Here is a 22639-nt window from a genome sequence, read left to right as displayed (position 1 = left end):
CTATTCAACCCTCCCTTCTAGATCATTGCCATTGTCTAACACTTTGGCCTTTAGACGTTGAATTCCCTTGTTGTAAGATATATTTTCCCAGTGATTTGCATGACTTTTATAGTTTTCTATGTCTTTCCTCTGTTCTTCATATTCCATCATTCTCATTGTTGCTTCATCGTAACTTTCACATTGATACACTATAAAGTTTGTCAGATCATAATGATTTCCACATAGTTTCGTCTTTTCCATGAATCTTCGGATTCTTTATTAAAACCTACAAAACTAAAATGCATTAATATTAGAAGTACTTAAAATCAACAAATTTAGGTAATAAAATTGTTGTGTGATAGACTTTCATATATTTGTGATTTCCATATGTTGTTCCACTAATGTTATATGTGTGTTGAAGAATCAATCGAGTCTTTCTTATTCACATTCTCTTTTACTTTATATCGTGTTGCATCCCCATATGGACTGATTTTCTTCAAATAGTCTTCCATAACTTTTGAAGACTTTATTGAATCCCTTAAAGTCTTTAAATTTTGGTATGTGGTTATATGATCCAAAATCGATATTGTCTATTAGACCACATGTAAAATATGAGAGAAAATACCCATTGGTCCTGACGTGCCTATTTGTGAAGTGTTGTTCACTCGTTGTTGCGACCCACCTCACTTCAAGAGGGTGAAAGTAACATTACTATTTGATGATATGAACATTGTTTATGTTGAGAAAAAATATGTTGGAATATTATAGAATATGTTTTTTAGTAGTTTTGATAAGGGTGCATATGTAGAAATAAAAACAGAGGAAAGTAAGGAAAAAACCATTATATATATATATATATATATATATATATATATATATATATATATATATATATATATATATATATATATATATATATATATATATATATATATATATATATATATATAAATGATACTTTGTGACATCCCTTATAAAGAAGGATCCAATTAAGATCATTAGCTCATTTTTTGACATTTAAAAATAACCAATTTCAAAATTCCTACTAACTATTTTGATTTCTTTTATAGATAACATGGACAACAATAAAATATACGAAAGTTGATCCTTCATAAGCCAACCTGCCTACTGAAGATGTTGTATCCCCAATGGGTCTTGATGTAACGACCTCTCAAGTAAGTTTGCATTCCGTCATTGTTGTTGATCCTTCTCTGACCATAACCTCTCTTGAATTGTCTTTACCTTATTCAACTAACCATATGAGGTGGGTCATGTCTTATAAAAGGAAAGACTCATCATAAAGGTGTATCAGAAGTCATTAGAAAGAGAAGAGGTTTATGCCCACCCTAACACAAACTTTTCATTGATCTCTGGAGAAATTATGGAGTCTAGTGACATTTTGGGACTTGCCTTTGTTCTCTTTTATGGGATAGGTTGTGCTTTTTTCCCATACCTTTGGTAAGGTTAAAAGGTGTGATTAAAATATTTTTTAGAAACTATTTGCAAAAGTATTTCAATTTTGTTGCATTCCATGTCATGGAAATCGGCTTTCCAACCAACTTCCCTGATGTATACACCCATATCCCATTTCTAGTGAAAATCAATACATTCCTTCTTAATCGAGAGTCAACTTTCCCTTGGAGACGTTTATCTTTCATACATCTTCCTTTATTAGTACAAGGTTCATTGGGGTAAAATCTGGTGGGATAGATTTCTTGTTGTACATTGACGCCATTATACACTTTATTAGAGCTTCACTTAGTACATCACAGTCTCTACACCCTTCTAGGTGATCTAATTATTCCATGCATATTTCTTTATTCACCTTCCTCTATAATTAAGGGTAATATCATTCATCTTAATTCCCCTATCTCAATAGAGATCACGTCATCAATATCATACATAATTCAAAAAGGTGTGTCCTTCATGAAGGATTTCAATGCCATTATATATGCCCATAGGACATGAGGAAGTTCCTCGACCTAGTTTCCCTTTATGATTTCCAACCTTTGTCCAAGGCCCATTAATAGAACTTCATTTATGTACCATTTTCAGTTACCATGGCCTATCGTATGCCAAACATGGTGGTAATGTTTCAGTTGAAACAATGGAGGATAGTATGCCATGTTATATTCACTAGAGGTTTTGCCTCAACCCACTATGTGAAATAGTCAATGAATATAATTAAATAATTGGATGAGGGTCATTGAAAAATTACCTAAGGCATCCATCTATCACCAGGAGAACAACCAAGGAGAGGATGTGTAACTCATCATCACCAATAAAGTGATATGTACATCCTCATTCTTTTAAAACTTATGGAACTACTGAATGTGTTATTTGACATTATGATTCATTTCCATAAAGTAGTAACAATCTCTCAAGATCTTATTACCTAAATATCTCCCTCTCAGGTGTTGGTCTGTGAATCCTTTATGGACTTCCACCAATGAATATGAACATGCAGACCTTCAGACTTTTGTTGCTTCCTTTTGGTAGCTCCCATGTTGTGATGTACATGTGATATGGGCCATCCAACTATGAGATTTGATTTTCCCATTCGCCTCTCCTAAGGAGTTACTTTGTGGCTAATATTGGGGGGGGGGGGGGGGGTATTAATGTTTTGTGAATCACTGTTTTATGGCAATATTTTTCCTTATGATTGAATAATTTGGATAGGGGGTGCGCCTTTGCTTTTTGTTCTCTAAGAATATTCAAGATTTCCACCTTGCTCAACTTAGCCATCATGGCTTTCACACTTACTAAATTTTGTTGTATGGTTGTACCTTTAGCCTAGTATTCCCATATGGCTTATGAAGGGTGTAACGGTGCATTCGTGACTATCGAGCTATGGATAAACCCGATGTCAATGAAAAATCAGAGTCGCCACCGTGCTTTTATTGTTTCCAAAGGAAAGGGGGAGAGTATGAACAAATCCCAAGGTTAAGAAGTTTTCAAATCGAAACTAATAAAATGTTAGAGATTACAGGTAAGGGGGTTGGTTATACAGAGGGAAGGTATTAGCACTAAAAGTGTCCTAAGTACTCCTATGGAGCCTTTTTTGTGTGCAAGTGCTTTAGTTGAAAATATGTTTGATAAAAATGGAATGGGGGAATGAGAAAAAAATTTATTTATCATACTTTCGTATTTGACAAGACCTTCAGTCTTATGCATACGTACAAACATAAAAATGAGGGATCAAAACCCCGTAGTTCGTGGTAAAAATTTCAAAAGAAATTGTTGGATTAATTTTAACAAAAGTTTAAAAGAAAAAGGGCACAAAATGACCAAAGATTAAATGAGGTTGTTAGTTCTTTTGTATTTTTGAAAGTTAAGCCAATATGATTAAGTTTATTTACGAGGTTGATTAAGAAAATGTTTTGAAAATCAATGGCATAAGGCCAAAGTTTCTACTCATTTAAAACATGTATAAGTTGAAAACACAAACAAAGAAAGTTTTTAAAAGAAGGGGGAGATTTATAAATTTAAGAAGAAGAGGATGAGATGAAGGGACCATCCTAGATAGAAATTTAAAAATTCAGAGTTGAAAAGATCTGATCAATGGGAAGCAATCCACAAGACAAGAATGTCAGATATAAACCCATTTCCTTTGGACTATTGAGTAAGAAACAATCATAAGCAACGTCCAAGCAAATAATAATGAAGACCAAGGCATCAAATAAATATAACCCAAATCCAAGCAAGCATTCCAAAAGCAATCAATCTTCATTGTCTTCAAATGTATCAGATGAAATATTCCTTGTGGCAAACTTAGAGAAACAATCATCAGACAACAACAATAATAACAGTATAACAGATTGAGCATATATAGACAAAGTAATAGATAGACTAAGGGAAATTCAAGGCTTGCATCAGATGAATGGCACAGTCAAGGTAACTCAGTCTCAAATAATGGTATTGGCTAAGTCATTCAAAGTATGTGATAGTTGCCTACTCTAAGTCCAAGAGTTCAGATCAAGTCAAGGGCAGAGGTCCAACAGTCCATCAACATATTTTTTAGGGTTTTGTTGTTATTAGGTATTTTAAGATCCTAAGATCACAAACAAAACAAAATCAAAAGCACACAATATATACAATCACGGAGATATGGCTCAAGTGAGCAAAATGAAGATGAATGAAACATAAACATCTTGCATGAAATATAAATGGAAATGAATGATAAAGGTGCTAGAGTTTAAATTGCATTAAGTAAATGGCATAAAATTAAAGCAATAATAAAGAGAAGCTAGTCAAATGTTAGCGAAGAATTCAATTGTTTAAGTCATTCCTTGGAGAACACTCAACCATTCATTCACAAGTATGAAGACATGAACCAAGACATCATCTGGGAGAAGGGCTCAAACTTGGATAAATAAAAAATTATGCCACTAGCTCTCACAAATGAAAAAAAGGTTAAGTCTTCACACAATGCCATGAAGAATGAGAGGCTTGCAATCTCACGTACAAGAATACTATGCCTTTTGGGATAGATTTAGCTTTATGTTAAGAAATCATAATTGGACTTATGTAGAAGTCACAACTATCTGAGGCAGGGCAATGAAATATTGGTGTTAATGGATGTTAGAGACATGGTACAAAGAACCAAGCTTCTAAAACATACCACACACAAAAATAAAATGGGAGTGATCTATCTCAATCAGGCACATGTTGATTCATCTGACACAAGGTCATTGATGAATCAACTAGCATTTGACTTGTAGAGAAATCATTGGTCAATGATGTTGGGAAAGAAGAGGGATGAATATAAAGAGGGAAAGCGACATTGATCAAATAGAAGTTCAAATCAACCATGATCAAGGCCAAACAAAAGATGAAATATCACAAGGTCAATCAAATGGCTCAACAATATTTTTAAATATTTAAACAATTAAAAATCAATTTAAAAATGAAATAAAAATGCATTTTAAAAGGGGAAAAACCTCAAATCCCTTCAAATCACCAAATATATGGCCAAGGGATTTATCCTAGGTCAAACAAGGTTAAAAGACCTTTGACAAAAAAATTTGAGAATTTTTGGAAAGTCAGAAGTATTTAAAAATATTTAAAAACAAGTCAAAAAATCATTTAATCCATAAAAAATATCAAAATTAATCCAAAAAATGATTTTAACTCAAAATATGGAAGAGGAAAATATTTAAAGATTTTTGGTGAAAGTCCCATATTTTTTGGATTAAAAATGAAATTTATATGAATTAAACAAAATAAGCTGATTAGAAATAAAATCAGAATTTAAAATAAAAATAGAAAAAACAAGGACCATAAGATCTCCCTCATTAATTGAGGTGGCAGATCTGATGGCCACACGTGTTCCATCATGCACCAAGTCAAACGCGTTGGAACAAAAGTAATTCAAACCAAGGGCCATGATTAGAACATTGGACCAAGATCAGATGGATGGGATGAAGCCAACACACCACCGGAGCTAGGGCTCCGATCATCTTCTCTGGTGGACCTCACCGGACTGGTCCACCACCAAAGTTTACCAAAATTTAAGATCTATATACTAATTTAAAGGAAAAATGACGGAGAGCACGAATCTGACCTCCATTTTTCTCAATTCACAATATATAAGAAGATATGTGGAATTGAAAAAACGAGGTGTATGAACTGAGTTGCTTTGATTTAACCTTAAAGCAACTCAATCTTGTTTCCTACATTGGTAGAACTTCATACAATCAAAGATCAAGAGAAATGATGGAGAATTTAGGGAGAATCTTGTAGGAAGTGAATTGGATGCAAAAAGAGCTTGAACCCTTGGAGTTTCAATCCCAAAACAGAAGGGGAAATGAAACCTGATTTCAAGTGAAATCCTCAAGGTTATTCTATCAATGGAGGGTGGGAGTGTTGCAGATCAAAGCTTGGGCAAAGGAGTCCCTGATTATGAGCAGAAGGAGATGTATTTATAGGCTTGCAAGTTACTTTCCACACACTTTCAAATTTTTTCCAAAAATAGTAATAGGGTGTGCATGGTTGCATAGGCATGAAACAAGGCCTAAAAGTGATGTGATCCAATTCCCAAATTGTGTGCAAATGATGTTGAAGCCTTAACATGAAGCCATGCATTGTTAATTGAAAGTTGGTCATGAAAGTTTCCAAATGAGGTCTTGCATTACACGCATGCACAAGTCACTAAAAAAAATCCAAATGCCATGATCTTGAACTTTTTGGAAAGATAACATGAAGGGGAACAACTTTGATGTTGAAACTTTTTCAATTTAGATCTTGGATAATGATTCATTTTGAGGTGGAAGTTGGAAGAATCAAACATAACTGAAAATTTTCTAAGTTAAAATTTAAATGACCACTTTTTACACCTTGAATAACTTTTGCTATGAGCTTCAAATGAAATTGGTTTATTCTTCAAAGTTGTAGCTATTTCAATCCTTTTCAATATGGTCACAAATTTGACACAATTTTAATCTTGAATGAGGGAGTTATGGATTTTAGAAGTTGAGGAAAATTGCTTGTTCAATGATGATGGCCCAAAATGACCTATAATGTTTCCTCTTGGTACATGCCCTTGCAAGTAGAATATGACATTTCTAAAAGAAGAAAAGTTGGAGAATATATCTTGAAATTGATCATGAAACTTGGATGACATTCATATAAAAAAAATGAGCAAGTTATGATTCTTGGAAGTTGACCTTCTATCTAGTGCACAAACAAAATAACCTATAATGTTTCACCATAAAAAATGACTTTACAAGTAAAATTAGCTCTTGATGACAACATGAAAGTTATTTGTAATGTCATAGAGTAAATTTTATCTTAGAATAATTTTCATATGATAAAAATTGTAGGAGATAGGGTCTAGGGAACCCTAGATTTGACCAGTTGACTTCTCTGGTCAACCTCTTTGAACCAACTTGCAAACTTGAAGTTATTTTTCTCTTTGGTGATCATGGACAATCATATATGCTTGATATGAAGTATAGTGGAGTATCCCTTAATATCTTTAACCAATTTTTGAAGAAACTTGCTGAGAAAATCACACAAGATACCCGAATGAATTAGGGCTTCCAAGGCAAACAAGCTTCAAACTCTTGATGAAATCTTGATCAAAATGACAAATAAAGAACACGGGGATCCATATATGATGCTCAGAACCAATGTGAACCTTTCCTTGATTTATATCTTGCACCGAGGGTGTCACATCCTAGATCTGAGCTTAATAGACCACATGTGGATGCATACATTACCTACAAAACAAATGAAACTACACTAGATATATTGTTGGCATTTTGGTTAGTAAAAAAACAAAAACAAAGTATGATACAATCAAAAGTGCTTGGTTATATCTCCCAATACAAACCCAATGAATGATAGGTAAGGAGGATACCAAGGTGTGATCCCAAAGCCAATGCAAATGATGAGATATCATGAGGGATCTTAGGATCAAAATTAGGGTCTTACAAAGGGACCGATTTTAAATCAGCTTTAACAATCATCCATATGTCCCCATGTTGAGGTTAATACACAATTTAACTAGTCAAGCTACAATTTTGCTTGATTAATGGAAGTTGGGTATTTGAACCTTATTGTAACCTTCATGGTAAGATTTTTATCACTTGCTAGAAGGATCCCAACCCCACTTATTTTAACATTGGAAGAACTGTCCACGAATAAAGTCTACCAGGAAGGTGCATATGGTTCCTTTGATGTGGTTTATGTAATAAATCTGGCTAGCATTTTGGCTCAGAGTGATTTGTATGGGGAGAGATATCAAATTTGGAGATCTCAACGACTCACTTTGTCATTCTACTTGTTAAATTTGGATTGAAAAGGATTTGTCTTGGGTCGTTTGTCCTAACTATAATGAAATATGTTAGAGAATAACGCCTTGGCTTTTAGGTCATTATTATGAAGGATAAAGCAATATTTTCTATCTTTTGGTTTCGTTCATTTGGTTCTTGTATCACTTTCTCAATGAAATAAACTGGTATTTTTTAGAAGACTCATTATATTGCATCAACGGGCCCTTACAACTTCTGCCGATACATATAAATAAACAAAAAGGTTTTTGCCTACCTTAGGTCGGCCTAGGATGAGCGGTTGGGATAATACTTCTTTGAGTTTAGATAAATCAGTATCGCATTCTATGGTTCACTCAAAGGTTGTCTTATTTTTCAATAGTTTATAAAACTGCAACATGGGGTAAGCGGATCTAGAGATGAATCTTGAAATGAAAATTAACATTCCGATTAGAGGTTTATCCCGTTTATGACTCATGAGTTACCAAGTATCCCAAAAACTTCATGGTTTTTACACAAAACATGCACTTGTCCGGATACAAGTGCATGTTGTGTCTTTAAACCTCATGGACCATGTGATCCACTTCTTCATTGTATAAAAAAGCCATACAGTCCATGTACATATCCAACATGTCACATATCTGGTCTTTAAAAGTATTGTTCATCATCTGCTAGTAAATAGCCCTCACATTTTTGAGATCGAAGTGCGTTTCCTTGTAACCAAAGTTCATTGCGTCTATCATGTATATTGTTTTGCTGGATTCATCTGGGTTCATTGGGATCTGATTGTTACTTGTGTACACATCGATGAATTTCATAAGTTTGAATCTCAATGAGTTATCCATCAATTTGTTGGTGTTTGGTTGGGGTGTGTCATTGGGACAATCTTAGTTCACATCAAAATAATTGACGCACATGGACCATTGCTTATTTTCTTTTTCACCAGTACGACGTTAGACCACTAGGTTGTGTACTTAGCTCCAGTTATAAAATTGACTTTCAAGAGGTTTTGGACAACACTTTTAGTTGTCTATGTCTTCTCTTCTGACTATTTTTGGCGGTGTTGGGCCATGTACGACACATTCCTCTACAAAGACAGTGCATGGTAGAAAACCTCAGGACTTATGCCTAACTTTTATTTAGCTGGCCAAGCAAACAAATATCCATTCTTTTATAGACATTTGACAACCTGGTCTTGTTCAAACTTGGGTAAGCCAACCTCAATCTTGAAGACCTTCATGGGATCATTCCTAATGACCACTTCAGTGAACTCTCCATTGGATTTTAGATGCTCTACCATTCTTATTTCCTCTTATGGGAGTTACTCATTGTCCTTTTCCTCCTTTTGAAGGGGTTGTTTCTCTTACCGTGAATTTATCTCTATCGACCCTCTAGATACTAGGATGAGGGCCTTATTCTCCTTTGATGGTTTATACTTTGCCAATAATGCTAGAAAACACGTGGAAGACTCCTCAAATTATGTTTTGAGCATATAAACCTTCTAGGTGGTGGTGTTAAATTTTGTCTTCATATAGATAGTTGAAGACACTACACATAATTATGCCAATGTCGGTATCCCCATTATGCACTTGTAAACGAATTTGCATTTAGTGATTAGAAATCTGATGACTCTTCTTTCTTCATTTTCCCAAAAAGATGTTGAACAAGTGACTCCAAATAGAAGGTGTATTATAGTATTCATAAATTATGATTAATTCAAATTTAATTACTTAAAACAAGGGTTTGAGTTAATATAGTTAAAAAAGCATAGATAAAAATAGCGAAAAATGAAAAGACATAAATATAAAGGGAAAAAAATAATTGAAAGTAAAGAGAAAGAGTTTAGAGAGATTGCACCAGGATTTAGAGGTTAGAGCGATCTATTGGACTACTCCTCTCCTCAATAAATTCATCTTGAGAGTTCCACTAAAATAATATCTTTGAGCTTTTAACATGTTATGCCCACAAACCTTCTTACAATCGACTGATAGATTTTAATAGGACAATCTCTCAAACTAAAATGGAGCTTTTAACATGCTAAGCTCATGAACCAAGAATGATATTTTATTCGATTAGATATCGGAAATCAAATAGAGGTTTTACCAGAATAATCTCAACAATCAAACAAGAGAAACTCTCAAGATAACCACACTCTTGATAAAAACAAGTGAACACCAGTATAACTTAAAACCTCACAAATGTGTTTTACTCACAAAGGCACTAAAACTTTTAGAGAGAGAGAGAGAGAGAGAGAGAGAGAGAGAGAGAGAATTGTGAATTCTGGTATGTATAATAGTGAGGTGGCACCCTCCTTATTTAGGAGAAAGTATAGCTAAAAAAATAATTCATGAGTTTTTTAATGCTCATAATCGATTATGTAATAAGGATAATTGGTTATGTAGTATAAATATATAATATTTTCAAATTAGGTTGTTACTAATCAATTATAAGTCCTAATAGTCGATTATGAGGCATTCCTAAAGTGATAATTGATTATCCCTAAGTGATAATTGATTCTTTAGCATAATTTTCACTCATAAAGAATTATATGAGCTAGTAATCAACCTTGCGAAAAACATTATATGGTTATTTTATCAAAATGAGAGGGTCCTAAAAAACGTTTGGTAAGTGTGTGAGAGTTGCCTTAGTAACTTGTGAGTTACTCTAACATATTTACAATACTCTGATCACTCATATACTATGCAAAACGCTCAATCGACCAGACGAGCTTTCACACTTCATCTCTTTCACAACTTTGAAGTTTTATGTTTCTTGCTGCATTATCTTTGATTTTAGCGCTTCACAAAAACCTTGAATCTTCTCCCTAACGAGGCTTGAGAACTTTAAGGATGAATATCATCACCAGTGATCATCATGATCAAGCAACACGATTCCATCGAACATCAGAGTCATCATCAAAACTATCGTGATTAACATATGATTATCAATTACAATCTTTTATACATGCAAGCATATAGATCCACATTATACTCCTTTTTTATTACGACAACACATCTTTTAGAGAGGTGGAAAAAAACAAGGTGATATATTGGAGTTGCTTAACTCCTCCTAACAAATATAGAGAATTTACCGTCATCTTATTAAACTCTCCTAATTTACCGTCATCTTGTTTAACTCCTCTTAAAACTCTTATCCTTTGATGCGTTTATTTTTGAGATGATTTATAGGGGTAGTTTCTGTGTCAGGACAACGTTCTTAAGATATGGAATTCAAATTAGTTTTCTCTTGTTAGGTCAAATGTATTTGCTTGTTTCATTTGTAAAATTCAGATTTCCATGGAATTGAGCCACTTTATCTCATCATCATCATTATTATTATTATTATTATTATTATTATTATTATTATTATTATTATTATTATTATTATTATTATTATTATTATTATTATTATTATAACAATTGTTGAAAAGAAAGAAAATTATAAAGAAAAAATATTTCATCAATATCATTACTATATGAAACAATATTTTTTATGTCAATTATTTTTATTTTATTCTTTTGGTATCCGATCTAAAGACTAACTAAATTAAGGGGTTAATCCAACCGTTCATTAATGGGGTCAAATTATAGTTAAAACCTTTTGTTCTCAATAGACTCACCCACCATAAAAATTATTTGCAGATGTCAAAATTTGAATAACATTGAGAAACTCCACACTCTTGAAAGCATCCACAAACATGCCAACATCTAAGAGTTTATTTGATCAATTACATAGAAAATGGTCTTTCACTAAACAACTCAGTTAAAAGATAATTATGTAGTTTATTAATACTACAATTTTTAAAAATCTTTTGAATGAAAATTTGAAGCAAATCATAATACACTAACAGTGATTTACGGCATAAACCATACTTTGAGTAAAAAGAAAAAAACATGTATTGCACTAATATTTTTTCTTTCACTAGCATTTTTTTCTGAATTTTTTACGAAAATAATCCCATTTTTTAAGAAAATTCCCAAAATAATCTTGGTTTTAAAAAATTTCTCAAAGTATTCCATTTTTAGGAGGAAGCGTCAATCCAATTGGCGACTCCTTTTAAAAATAGAATGGAGGCGTCAATTGGATTGGCTAGGGCACATGATGCAGTAAATCCAATTGTCGCCCATGTGTATCAGTTGAGAAGAGGTGTAACAACCCAATTTTAGTAATTATTTCTTATATTATTATTATTATATTATATTTTATTTATTTGGAGTGTTAAGTAATTAATTGATTATATTAATTGATTTGGTGTGTTAATTAATTATTTAGTTGATATGAGATATAATGAATAATTGAATTAATTAACTTGGTGTGCATATTGAGTTGGTTTAATTTATTTGAATTAAACAGAGATATTATAATACTAGGTCTTATTGGGCCTAATAATTAAATTAGAGGTATCATTCTTTAAGTCCAAATAGAATATTAGTATATAAGAGGTGAGGAGAGTGAGGAGTAGGATTATTTTGATCATTTGACGGCAATAGAGAAAGAGAAGAGGAAAAGTAAGGAGAAGAGGGGAAGAACAAGAGAGAAGCTAGGGTTTCCAGAAAATTGAAGAGGTAAGGGGGAGAATCCTTATTATTATGGGTTAGTATGATTGGGTCAATGGATAGAAGTATGTTTAGGTTAAAATCCCTAATTTTGTATGGTTGTTTGAAATTGTTAGGTTTTGATGAGTATTCTTGATTTGTGGTGATTTGATTGTGTTAAAACTGCAAATTAACGTTATATACTTGAAGTATTGTATGAGTTATAATTTTCTGAACGTTTGACTTTTTACGGAATCGAAATCGGAGGTCCGAAAGTCCTCCAACGATGAAAAACGCAGAAAATTCTACATTCTGTTTTATGTTAACCGGTTACCCATCGAGCGTTAACCGGTTACTTGCTTAAAAATCTGCGCAGGAAATTGATTCTGTTTTATGTTAATCGGTTACCCACCGAGCGTTAATCGGTTACCACTGTTGAAAAATGAAAAATTGAGATTTTAAAAGTTGTATTTATTTTGAATTGCAATCTAAGTGTGCGTAGTTGATAATTAGCCTATATTTGTGAATGATATATTGTTATGAATGTGTATATGTACCATTGGTGGATAATTCATAGAGTTGAATTATGGTGATATGTGGAATGTTAAGATGGTAGAGATGATCTTAATTGCATATGTTGTTGGTATTTGTACATTCATTCATGGCATGGTCGGCTTCATGGTGGAAGCGGTGAAACTGTGGGTTCACATGGTATTAGACGTTGATCCTTGAATGGAAATAGGCGTAGCAGACGTTGATCCTTAATTGGAAATAGACATAGTGGCTTGGATTCTAGATATTGAATCGGAAAGCGGTGAAACTGTGGGTTCACATAGACGTTGATCCTTGAATGGAAATAGGCGTAGCAGACGTTGATCCTTAATTGGAAATAGACGTAGTGGCTTGGATTCTAGATATTGAATCGGAAAGCGGTGAAACTGTGGATTCACATTGACGTTGATCCTTAATTGGAAATAGGCGTAGCAGACGTTGATCCTTAATTGGAAATAGACGTAGTGGCTTGGATTCTAGATATTGAATCGGAAAGCGGTGAAACGTTGGGTTCACATTGCGGTACCATATGCATAGAGTCACATGTCTTGCATTGAGTCACATTAGAGTTATGTGATAATTGAATGTTTGCATTGATGTGATTGTGAGGTGTGTATGAGATATGGTAATTGAATTTGGTGATGTTTGGATACATAATTTGGAAAAATATGTGCTTATGTGATAGTTGTAGTTGTGTGTATATTTGGGAATATAATATTGGATTTGAATATTATACTCCTTGAGTTTTGATGTATGCTTGAAACCTGTGAAATAAATATTGGTTAGTATTATTTGCATGGTTATACAAGGTGTGATGAATTCCGTTAATTGTTGATTTAATCATTGTGTCTTATTATACTTCTTCATAATAATTTGAATTCTCACCCTTCTGTTGGAATGATGCTTTACATGGCATCGTGCAGATACTCCAGAGTAGTATTGCTGAAGTAAGTGGAAGGTAGCTCATTCGAGATCTAGCCGGAGAGCTTCCGTGTTTAGCTTAGAGACTAGGTAATGAGTCAATGCTCTGGTCATGTAACACGGGGTAGATTAGTAGTATTGAACTCGTATCCTATTTGGATAAGTATTATGTTATTACTTGTGAACATGCTTATTTGCAATTGCTGTTGAGAGGCCATAGTGCCAAATATTTTGGTTATGATTTTATTTTACCTTGAGGAGATTATTGAGAGATGATCATGGTATGGGACATGGATCATTTTATGAAATACATGAGTATTCATTATTTTCCACTGCGAACGCATATTCTTGAATATTCATGATAATTGAAATGTGTTATTTTAAATGACCAGTTGTATTGTATATTGATGATGAATGATGTTTGGTTTTTGAAAGCTTTTAGTTTTTGAAAACGTCGATGTGACGCCCTTTTGTTTTTATGCGTGCTTATTTACTCTGATTATATGTTAAGTATTTTGGGGTAGAAAAAGGGGTGTTACATTAGTGGTATCAAAGCAGGTCGGCCCGTCCGGCCAGGTTGTTTAATTATGTTTATTCCCTAGTATGCGACATGTGTGTGAGAACACTGTCGATGCTTGTTTTATTCTCCATTGCAGGTTGGGAATGAAATAAGTGGGGGAGAAGCGTCTGCTTCTCTTGGATGATCCAATTGTATCGAGCTTGGACATTATGTTGTTGCATGCAAGAGTGCAGTGTTGGCTAATTAACCTGTTGTAACACCTCAAAATTTGCCCTCCTCTCTTGGGACTAGCATTAACATATTTGCATATCATTTTAGGACATTAGGCATCTCATATTGCATAGCATGTGGTTACATAGTGCAAGCCATCTTCCCAAGTCTTGATCAGTGTCGCATCCTGCGAAAAATCAACCGGCGAGCCTAAAAATAAAAACACACAGAGCCGCCACTAAACGTTATTTATCCCAAGATAGGGAAAGGAAACGCTCAGAGAAACCTGGAAAGACATGGTCTCGCGACCAGAGAGAAAAGGTTCGGGAGTCGGTTACGCGAGGGGAAGGTATTAGCACCCCTCACGTCCGTCGTACTCGACGGGATCCACGCTCTAGAAAGATAAGGTTGCTATAAACATACATCACACACACACGCTACCGGATCACACAGGTGGGGTTAAGAAGAAGGGGCTCGGTAAGGTATCGCACCTTATGCCTACATATCTTGTCTGGAACAAGAATCAGAGCCACTGTAGTTCGGCTTACGCCCGCCGAACAACACAAAACAACAAAAACAAACAAGGGTGGCAAACATGGAGCCCGACAACCACTGGATGGAATTACGTCGGCATCCGAACCAAAACACACTCAAAAGGGCAAACATGGAGCTCGACAGCCAATCCTGGGCTTACGTCGGCATCCGAACCCAAACATACATAATCAGATAACAAGTAAACACACGCAAAAAAGAAAAAGGTTGCCCGGAGTGGTCTCGCACGACCACCTGCCTACATACCTCGTCTGGCACGAGGATCAGGGCGATGTAGTTCCCCTGAAAGGGACTAAATTGCTAACCAGAAACCGGGGAAAGATACACAACTAGGGAGCTGAGACTCGAGCCTAATGTTGTCATGCATCGTTAACCCTAAGTTCGGTTTTCTATCCTACTTGCATAAGCAAACTAACCTAACCAGGAAAGAAGCTAGCACACAAGCATACAATCATATATCAACATTAAATGAGAACAGGCATCTCAAACAAACATGTCAATCAAATAATCACAAAACACCCACTATAACCAAACAAGAGGCTCAATCAACGGGGTTTGACCGCCGAAGCGAGTCGTCTGTACAGGCTGGTTTTGCTCTTAACCTTGCCATTACGAGGCTAAGGTGAAGCAGATGAAGAGGTGAAGTGAGGATCAGACCTCACAGCTCATATCCCTAACCAGGGGGAGCTGACAAATGAGCATGGGTCCAGAATGGGGGAACCCTTCTATACTCGATGACTCTGACTCAATGTGCACTGCACAGGATCTTGGGCTTTTGATCTCAATGCTACAACCATGTAATGGGAGCAAGGAGAAGACTCACTGAATAGTGGGGGACAGGTTGCTTGTCCCTACCTTCCACCAATTGCCTTACTTGAAGGACTTTTCCTGCTTGGGCTTAAAAATAAACAAACACAATCATTGCCTCTTAAGGAGGACTTCAGACATTTATTTGCCCGGCCCGGTAGCAGCCGGGTCTCCAGACTACATGAAGTCAAGAAGACCTACCTCAATGCAAGTTGCTTAAGCAACGCAAAGCAAAAGTTCGCAAGGAATTGAGCAACTAAAGGTACCTGTACAAAAGTCAAACAGAATCAGCATCTACTTTCACAAACAGACAACAATATAATGATCAATTAACCAAGTACAATTATACACATAATGAGGTGCATAGCACAAGGCTCACATGAACCAACATCCTACAAAACAAATACATTAGTCATATGTGTCAAGTAACACAATCCATAATGTGGAGCAAATCTCCTTAATCATTATCTTTAACCTGAAAAGGTACAATCACACTCAAAGGTAAGTACTATGACCACTAGGACTAGCCTAGGGTCAAAAAGATGGAAAAATCCTAAAACAGCAGCCAATTCATGATGAAAACCAAGTAATATCAAATACAAAGGGATCCCAATTGGTCCCATATTCAAACTATGTTCCTATTTTAAATTATGCAACCTAGAAGGCAAATGAAGCAATGTTGAGTCTCATACAAACAACCAGCAAGATCATATCCAACCACATGTCAAAAAGGATCCAAAAAATCCACAAAAATTCTATCCTAACCAGAAGGCATTCAACAAGCCACATATTAAATTTCAAATCATTTGGACTAGTAGATCAATGGGAATTAATTAAACATGGTACAGCATGCAAAAACTACATCAAATGAAGTCCAAATTATGCACCAACTTCAATTAGATGGTAAACAGCAATGGTGCATCATAAATCAGTAGGACCAAAGCCAAAAGCTACATTAATGTGTCAGGAATTATGCTATCAATTTTCATGTCCATTGGATTAATTATGAGGATATGGTAACATAAATGCTAAAGGTTATACCTATGGAACTCTAATATGCTAGGCAGCAAGAAAAAATATGAATCAAATCGAAAATGGATTGTAAAAATCCACAAAAATTATCAGTGATAGCTAACATGTTAAACAAGCTTCACGCAAAAAATTAGGGCCATTGGCCAATGGGAAGCATGGTAATCAATTTGGTGAATTCAGCATACCAAACTATGTCACATATATACATGTCCAACTTCAATAATTCATATATAATAGACCATAGGCTAAAAAATTCCCAAACCTATGTCAAAAAATCCAGAAGGATGTCTAGAAGCCATGTTTCAATTTTCAATTAATTTGGATGGAGTATGTGGATTGTAGAATTAAAATGGTAATGTGTATGAAAATATGTACATGAAAAGGACCTCTATGTCAATTCTAAAAATTCCCAAGCACCTATATATTTTTTTTATTTTTTATAAATAGTAGAGAAAGAAACAAAACTAACAAAAAATTGTTATATTCTTTTGATTATTTTTGAGCCATTTATGAATTTTTTAAGATTTTAAATAATTATTTAATGATTATTTCGAATTAATATGATTTATTTGGATTTTATTGAATTAATTAACGAAGCAGTGAGTTAGGGCCAAAACGGCGCCGTTGCAGTAAGTTAGAATGGATGGCTGAGATCACGCCTGGGCGCAAAAACACAAGATCGAAAGGCAACTGGAAACGAAGCGGATCAAAGCGAAGCATTTTCCAGAAATTGATGAAGTTCATCACTGTTCTTGAAGTTCTTCATCGCGAACGCAGGTTTTGCGCGAATCTTGATGGAAATCGATGAGAAGCACATCGTTGGAACCGGCTTTGAACCGCGATCACGAATATGGGATCGAATATGTTCAGAAATTCAAGAGGAGGACGAATCGATGGAAAAAGCGATCGCGACGAAAACCTAAATTTCACAATAATTCATACAATTTCCAGCAATTCTACAATCCAATACTTGATATACAATCTATACACATCAATCTACGATATACCTAGCTCAATTTAATCTATCTGTGAAGTTTGATTCCCAACCTTTTCTTGATGACAGTTGCGATGCCGTTGCGATTTCCAGCTCCGGTGATGCGAAACAGATGAAGGAGTCGGTGTTGGAAGGTGCGTAGAATGATTCTAGGAGCTCGAAGATGCTTAGATGATCAAGAATCAACAACTGTCATGGACGTTCAAGGCTTCGTAACAGTTGGAATCGGTTGCGGTTTTGCTCCAGCTTTCATCAACAGAGGCTCAACAGTACCTGCAATTTTTCAATCCACAGAGAAATTTCCAAAGAACTTGATAGGATTTGTCAAAATGAGCAAAAGGATTTGTGGAAAATTTTGAGAAAAAGAGAGAATGTGAGAGTGTGATTTTTTCAGTTATGATTTTCTGTTTGAGTTGAAAAATGATTGTGAGAACCAAGTTGAGAATTGTGAGAGAGTGATTATGCCGAGAGAGATGGTGAGAGTGAGTGTGGAGAAATTGTGCAGAAAAATGATTTTCTGTTAGAGTTGAAAATTGTGAGATTGTGATTAGATTAGGGTGATTGGCCGAAAAAGCCCTTCCAAATGTGATTATGCAGTTGTAGTTAGAGTCTATTTCTGTTGGGAATTAATTATATATCATCTCTTAATCCCAGTCTAAACATAATTAAGCAAATGAATTAAATGGAAAAAATGGTTTATGGTGAAGTTTGGATTCGAGCTCTTCAATGCCTTGAAGCATGACAGCATAAAATGGATATTGAAAACCAGCTCAAAATAGCATTTGGAAGCTGTTGGTATAAGCCTTGTTCCCAAATTCTCAATATTTCCAAAAATGACCATTTTGCCCTTCCTTCCAAATAGTTCACTTCAAAAATGGCATTTTGCATTGAGCCCTTTCCAAAAAATCCAAATATGCAACTTTGAAGTACACATTAAATGGAGTTTGTGCATATAAAGAACTTGCATTTTGGATAAACCATGTGGTAGTTATGCCCTCCCGATTACGGGTATTTCTGAAATTCACTGAGCCATATCTTGCAAACCGTACATTGGATTTTCAAGTTCTTGGACTTTTTGGAAAGGTGAGAACAAGATCTACATCTGTCATGTTGAACAATTTTTCATTTGAAGCTTCCTTGGACTTCTGTTTTTGAGGTCAAAAACTTTCCACTTTTGGAAACTTCAGTTACAAGTCACTTGCTATTTTTGGCAGTGTTTGTCCTGACCTGATTTTCTTCAATTTTAAGCTTTGAGATGTCATTTAACACTTGTTCCAACATGAATGCAGTGTGTCTAACTCATTTCCACCTCCAAATTCACCAGATCATGTACAGTTGACCACAGTTGACTTTTCAACTGACAGATGAATCAGGCAATGCACAGATCAATTTGAACCCCAATCTCCAACTGAAATGGCTCAAGGGTGAAACCCTAGCCTCAATAATCACCATATAATCACAAAATGATCCTCATCTTCTTCAGAAACCTCATCTCCTGATCCAGCCCTGATTGGCCCAATGCAACTGATTAGGGTTGACCAGTGGTCAAAACCCTAATCTCAAGGAATCTTCTTCAATCTTCTGATGACATCCAACCATGATGATGATGTATCAATTCAATCAATATGAAGACCGATACCCTTGAGAATCATGAAACCCTAATTCACGGCCCAATCCTCAGATGGCCATGATCAGTCAGTAACCTAGGCTTGCACTTTTGACTTCCTCATCTTCTGATCAAGACTTGGGAGAATGGCTTGCATAATGTAACCACATGATATGCAACATGAACTGCCTAATGTCCTAAAATGCAATGCAAATATGTTAATGCTAGTCCCAAGAGAGGAGGGCAAATTTTGAGGTGTTACAGCTGCCCCTATTCAATCCACTGTGAACCTGTCGATACGAAATAGCCTCGGCTTTCGGATGATCAGGATGAAGAGTGATTGAATACCAAGAACAGGCGAACAATTTGCACTCTGATGGGATAATAATTAACAACGCCTGTCAGCATCGGCGAAGAAACAAACTTTGAACAAAAATCCGTCTGGTACGGAGAAAATCGGTCTGAACACCGCACATCCCCTCGGGAGTATTATTCTTTCTTCTTGTTCTTTTCTTGAACCCCGAAACTTCTCTGCGCAAACGATCCTCGGATCTCTGCATTTGAACCCCGGAACTTTTGATAATTCTTGGTCTGAAAACCCCTTCGGTCTGAACACCGGGACATCGGCCTGATCGCCACTTCGGTCTGGATACCGCCTCGGTCTGAACTCCGGGAAATTGGCCTGATCGCCACTTCGGTCTGGATACCGCCTCGGTCTGAACTCCGGAAAACTGGCCTGAATACCACAAGTACATCAACCTGATCGTCGAAAACTTCTTCGATCTGAGAATCGGAAACTGGGCCTGAACGCCACTTCGGTCTGGATACCGCCTCGGTCTGAACTCCGGGAAATTGGCCTGATCGCCACTTCGGTCTGGATACCGCCTCGGTCTGAACTCCGGGAAATTGGCCTGATCGCCACTTCGGTCTGGATACCGCCTCGGTCTGAACTCCGGAAAACTGGCCTGAATACCACAAGTACATCAACCTGATCGTCGGAAACTTCTTCGATCTGAGAATCGGAAACTGGGCCTGAATACCACAAGTACATCAACCTGATCGTCGGAAACTTCTTCGATCTGAGAATCGGAAACTGGGCCTGAACGCCACTTCGGTCTGGATACCGCCTCGGTCTGAACTCCGGAAAACTGCTAATCACGTAACGTCCTCTGATTTTATTTCCCTCTCCGCCCGACGGAAACATTTCCTCCAATATCGCACTACTGGAGAACATTGCTGATCTAACGTTCTGATGCTAGACTCCTCAGAATAACACCTTTATCTTTCAGCAAAACCACCCCTCAAACGGTAACCACGGTTTGGGACTAGCTTATGCTTGCAATGATGCATGATTGATTTTTCTGCGTAATGCTCCATAAACATGGAAATGCTACGCGATTATTCATTTTTTATGCAATATGCCATGCTATTTTTTCATGATGAATGCATAAAAAGAAATATCCCCCTCTGGGGAATCCTCTGGGGGACACGAGACTCTCTGCTGAGGCTCTCGTCACTGCTCCGATTTCCACCCTGCCGGGGAATAGTACTGCTGCTGGGAGAATGCCACCCTTGCTGGGGAATACCTCCTTTGCACCCAACCCTCTCGAGGACCTGCTGGGTCAGAAGAACCATCATCGCGCTCTGTGGGGATACCACAATCTCTTTGTCTTGCTGGGGATACACGCCCCAACTCTGCTTTGGGAACCCTTACCGATACTCCCGCTGAGGAAATGGGCAATCTTCAACCTACCGGGGATGACCATCCAGACCATGCTAGGAGAAACGACTGCTACTCCGCTGGGGATTACCCATGCAATCCATAGGTAGAATCGGCTCAGCTGGGGATGCAGAAACCCGTCCGCCACGGGAATTTGTTCAATCCTCCGGTAAGATGAACACTGCTGGAGATATATTTCTTTGGAAAAGACCCGCTCCACTCGGGGGTAGCAACCTTCAGACCTGACTGCTGAGGAAACACCATTATAAACCTGCCAGGTATAACCACACTGACTCGGCTGGGGAGCTAGTCCTACGATTCTGCTTGGGGACTTAGCTGGGAAATAAGAATTCCCGGACTCGTCCGGACCTTTTCTGCTCCATCATCTTGTATTTCAAGCCGCTTCGTGCTCGACGAGAACGTACTCCTGGGAATTATACAGAAATTTCAATTTTCTGACTTTGAAGAGTCTTCTTGATTAATTTCAATGGTCGTCGGACGTCTCTCGTCGTCTCTCCACCGTTCCTCCTTCTTCCCTGATCGAACTCTGCGGGGAATTACAAACTTTCCAGTCTTCCGACTTTGAAGAGTCTTCTTGATTATCATCAAGGCTCGTCGTACGCCTCAACGCCTTCGTCATTTTTCATACACTCGTCCCTGACCGGACTCTCTGGGGATTTCTCTTGTCAAAGCTTCCACATCACACCCTGCAAGTGAGTGAAAAGTATCTACAGTTCCTGCAAAACAGATCGTTAGATAAAACCGTGCCCCAGGCGCGTCAAGATTTCAACCTTTGGGTCACTCAACCTTCCAAATAAAATTTCAAGCTTCAATCTTATAAACATGCATTGGAAGGAAACCTGTATGTTTTAAAAATGCAAGATTTTTTATCAAAAATATCTGGACGTTTTCGCAATCAAAGCGGTAATGAAAAACAAAAACAAAATTATTTGACTGAATATGCATTTTATTAATTGAAAAAAAGTGTGGCTCAAATGAGCAATACAAAGGAAGCAATTCCTGAAAAGAGGTAATTGCGCTCAAAAGGAAAAATCTATCCTAATGGCAATGTGAAACCCGTGATCTCATCGAGTTCCAACTCGGTTACACCCCATACGTCCTCAGACTCTCCTTGCTTTCTGCCTTCTGAATAAGACAATTCTGATTGATCCCCACCGGGTATTATCCATGATGCTTCAACCAAAGCGCAAACGATCATGCTGGACGCAGTGGTTCGTTTCAATCCCTCTTTTGCCTGGACCGCCCTTTCGGGTTTTCAGTCCACCGGGATACCCCTTTTTGCCCAAGTCGCCTTCTCAGGTTTTCGACTTGCCGGGTGTACATTTTTTCCATTTTTTATCCCTAATTTTTGCCCGAACCTTTCTTTCTGTTTTTGGTTCGCCGGGATGCCCATTTTTGCCTGGACTATTTTATTCTTT

At 36.5% G+C, this 22639-nt stretch overlaps 1 protein-coding gene across 1 annotated transcript in view; it reads right to left on the bottom strand.

Annotated features, from left to right (window-relative positions):
• Positions 1 to 22639, bottom strand: part of LOC127129543 (uncharacterized) — a 34954-nt gene continuing 12315 nt past the window's right edge. The window contains exon 3 of the mRNA XM_051058699.1: positions 1 to 172. Coding sequence (XP_050914656.1) covers positions 1 to 172 — 172 coding nt within the window. The remainder of the gene's footprint in view (positions 173 to 22639) is intronic.

Source organism: Lathyrus oleraceus, chromosome 3 (assembly GCF_024323335.1).
Source record: "Lathyrus oleraceus cultivar Zhongwan6 chromosome 3, CAAS_Psat_ZW6_1.0, whole genome shotgun sequence".
Classification (NCBI taxonomy): domain Eukaryota; kingdom Viridiplantae; phylum Streptophyta; class Magnoliopsida; order Fabales; family Fabaceae; genus Lathyrus; species Lathyrus oleraceus.
This window is presented reverse-complemented; position numbering and strand designations above follow the sequence as displayed.